This window comes from Zingiber officinale, chromosome 8A, assembly GCF_018446385.1.
Source record: "Zingiber officinale cultivar Zhangliang chromosome 8A, Zo_v1.1, whole genome shotgun sequence".
Classification (NCBI taxonomy): domain Eukaryota; kingdom Viridiplantae; phylum Streptophyta; class Magnoliopsida; order Zingiberales; family Zingiberaceae; genus Zingiber; species Zingiber officinale.
In genome coordinates, this window is record NC_056000.1 from 126,243,933 (window position 1) to 126,247,523 (window position 3,591).

The following is a 3,591-nucleotide window of genomic DNA, read 5'->3' on the forward strand; positions in this document are numbered from 1 at the left end:
ATTCAATATACACAAGATCAATTAAATAAACAAGTTTAACCAACTCATTAAACTAAATAAATAAAATTGAATACATATATTTTTAATTCGTTAATGTTCATGAACAATATTCGTAAATCATATTCATTAATAAAATTCTTATCAATATGCTAAATAAATAATAAAATAAAATAAACAAATAATTTAAAATTATTAAACTCAATATTCAATCAAACAAGTAAAAATTTCAAACAGTTAAATAAGCTTGAAATTGAAAGTTCGATAATATCTAAACGAACCAAGCTTGAACTAAGCTCAAGTTAAGCTTGAATTGACAGCTTGATCATTTCTAAACAAATCAAGCTCAAGCCAAACTTAAATTGAGAGCTCGATAACATTTAAACGATCAAGCTCAAGCAAAACTTCAAACAAACTCAAGCTCATAAAAAATAAATCAAGTCAATATTAAACAATCATTTCAAAGGCTAGATTCTTTTTAAATTCAACTCGACTTACTCGATTAACTTATCAAATAAACTTGTACCTCAAAACTCGGCTCAGCTCATTTACAATTCCAGTCGTATGGCATGAGTGCATCATATTTTATCACACACTCTCTCTCTTTGATGGTCCCCAGAGCTAGTTGAATTGATACCCAAATAATAGACCTATATCCATATGCAATAGTTCAAGCCATGGCTGCGACGAGAAATTACTACAAATTACTCTCTTACTTAGGACATCCGTAGTCATAAACCTCTTATAAAAGTTTATATTCCGCCACATCATTACCACATAAAAAATTAAAAACCTTACTCTTTTAAAAACTTTTCTTCATTATCATAAACCTCTCTACACTTCCTCCATAACTAACATACAATAGACATGCAAAGAACATATAATGAGATTAAGAGGAAGAATATAAATTCTCTTTATAATTTTTTTTATAAATCCAATCTTAAAATTATGGGACTGATTTATAAAAAAATTATAAATCCCAATCATATAATAGGAGATGAGGTTTATAATAAAGAGTTTATAATATTTACCTCTCTTTATCGATTTACCTCTCTTTATTGTACCGACACGGGCAGCATTATCATGTTTTACATTCTCACCTTTAATTAATGGACTCTCTCTCCCCAATGGACGAGCTAATGGAACTTGTCGACTTGCCTTAATTCCTACCATGCAAAATAAAAGTGCTGCCCAAGCTGCAGCTCTCTAATAAAGCTTCAAAAATTCTAAATGTGCCGTAGAAGCACTAAATTCCATTCAATGAATCCAAAAAGGAATATTGAAACCAAGTGATGCAGTGGATTCCTTGATAGGCAGAAATGGGACAATTTAGTTGATGCAGCAATAAAACTATACTCTATGCCTTTACAAATAGGATAATACTAAATGGCTAGAATATAGGATAATACTAAATGATTAGAATATATTATATACATGAACATTTTAATAATATCATATGTATATATTAATTACATATAAATACATGTATTATGTATTATAATTGAGAGATAGAGATTTCTAATTAGTTAGTTAAATTGTGAATGATTTCAAAAGAAGATTTTCAAGTATCAACAATGACATCCGATCATTAAAGTAAAGTAATTGGATGATTAATTAAGAAGTATGAAGTAATTAATGCACTAGTCCTTGTACAGTGGGAAGAATGAGGGTGGGATGACAGCAAAATAGTACAATGATATATCATTCAGTGTACAAGATCAAGGACTGTTAGGAATGCTCCATCCGATTGATCAGGTCAGAGAAACAAACAAATTCCAAAATGTAAAAAAAAAAAGCAATTTTTTTTTCCAAGGGAGGCCAACGAACGTACCATTAACAGGATTATCTCTACAGTTGCTCGTTCTTTCTTATCTCCGGCGGTATCAAATCTTGCAGCAGGCCGTGGTCCCTGGACGACGCTCCCTCGGCCGCAGTCCGGTTAGTGATCATGGAGTTGGGGGTCAACGGGGGAAGAGGACGAGGAGCTGCGGCGGTGGAGAAGAAGTTGAGAGGCGGAGCCGGGGCTGGAGCAGGAGGGAGGTAGCTGCCGAGCAACTGGAGGTGGAGGCCCTTAGGCGGAAGCACGCTGAATCCGAGCGGCGACGGACGAAGCAGAGCGTCGGGCGGTGGCGGGATCAACAGTGATTGGTGCGCGTGACCGCGTGGGAGGACGGGGCTGGGGTGGGTGTGCTGTCCCTCGTACGTCGTCACCACCACCGCAGGATCCTCCGACGACCGCTCCACCCGCTTCTTCACGCCGCAGGTGGCACTGGTGCAACGGTAGTAACTCCTACCGCAATGACGATCGCACCCCACCATTAGCACCGGAATTACAAGAAAGGTCCAGCAGTGGCAAAGGAGTAAATAGGCACCTGGGGTAGGGACTGTTCTTGACGGCCTTTTGTCCGTACTTGCGCCACCGGTAGCCGTCTTCCAAGTGGTCGACCTCGCTCATCGTCTTGAACGCGAATCGCGGCTCCCTTTGACGCTTTTGCCCCTTCTTCTTCCCGCCTTCTTCCTTCCCCCTGCATCATCACATCCCCATTCCAAACCCCATTTCAAATTCGATTTCAGCCCTAAATTAATCAAGCAACCATACGCCTTACGTTTTACCGGACTTCCCCTGCTGCTCCGATCCCTCATCTCCGGCGGCCTCCGCGGACGAGGTCGACGGCTTGATCGCCGCGGCGCCGGCTGCCGCCGCCTCCGCGGAGGACGACGTCGAGATCGACGACGGCGTCGCGGGGATATTGCCACCGTCCGGCGGCGGATCCGCCCCCGGCGTCCGCTGGGGGAGGTGATCGAATAAGAACGGAGGAGGCGGGTGGTGGAGATCCCGTAGGCCGAGGAGCTCGAGGAATCCGAGCGAATCCTTCTCCCCGCCGTCGTCGGCGGCGTCGAAGAATCCCCCGACGAACGGAAACACGGACGGCGTCTGCGACGAGAACGGCGGCGGTATCGCAGCCTCGGCGGCCGTCGACGAGGCTTCCATCTCCTCCTCCCGCTTCTCCGTCATCGTCGCATCGTTGTCATCAGGCAACCCCGCTCCCGCTCCTGCTCCTGCTCCTGCTCCTGCTGCCGTCGAGGGTTAGGATTCAGGTAGAGAAGCAGGGAGGAGAGAGAGAGGAGTGGGATTATTATCCCCCAAGCTTATTTTATTAACAGGAAAAAGGACGAGGGGGAAAATCAATGGAGGAGTGGTATAATCACCGCAGGTCACTCGGGAGCTCGTACGGCATCGGCGCTCTCACGCGCTCACCGTCTTCCCGGTTTTTGTCCGGTGTGAACGGAGGCTCCCTCGTCAGTCGGCACGTGACCGGACTTCGTCGGGCGAGCTATCCATTCTCGAAACAACGGAAGGAACCAACAGTCATATAGACTCCTCGCACGTGCGGATGCATTGTACGCTGGCTGGCACGTGCGGTCCTGATCAATCACAAGCTGATCCCGTGCTGACATGCTTCCTTTTTCGCACGCCAACACCGCGAATATTTATTATTTAAATGATTTTCTTTTATTTATTTTAAAATTATGAAAATTTTAAAAGGCATTTATATATTTTTAAAAGACGTATTTATTTTCAATTTTATTCGA

At 43.3% G+C, this 3,591-nt stretch overlaps 1 protein-coding gene across 1 annotated transcript; it reads right to left on the bottom strand.

The window, feature by feature from the left end:
- Nucleotides 1-1,585: 1,585 nt before the first annotated feature.
- Nucleotides 1,586-3,232, bottom strand: LOC122010168 (probable WRKY transcription factor 48). Its single transcript, XM_042566607.1, has 3 exons — nt 2,604-3,232; nt 2,370-2,522; nt 1,586-2,287 (listed from the first exon to the last, which is right to left on the bottom strand). Exons 1-3 carry the CDS (start codon nt 3,011-3,013, stop codon nt 1,846-1,848), a joined length of 1,005 nt encoding a protein of 334 aa, XP_042422541.1. The 5' UTR covers nt 3,014-3,232; the 3' UTR covers nt 1,586-1,845.
- Nucleotides 3,233-3,591: the final 359 nt, after the last annotated feature.

Coding starts and splice junctions, on each gene's coding strand:
- LOC122010168 (XM_042566607.1), bottom strand. CDS start 3,013: ATGACGGAGAAGCGGGAGGAGGAGATGGAAGCCTCGTCGACGGCCGCC. Junction 2,523..2,603: donor CAGGGGAAGTCCGGTAAAAC/GTAAGGCGTATG, acceptor GTGATGATGCAG/GGGGAAGGAAGAAGGCGGGA. Junction 2,288..2,369: donor AAGAACAGTCCCTACCCCAG/GTGCCTATTTAC, acceptor TCATTGCGGTAG/GAGTTACTACCGTTGCACCA.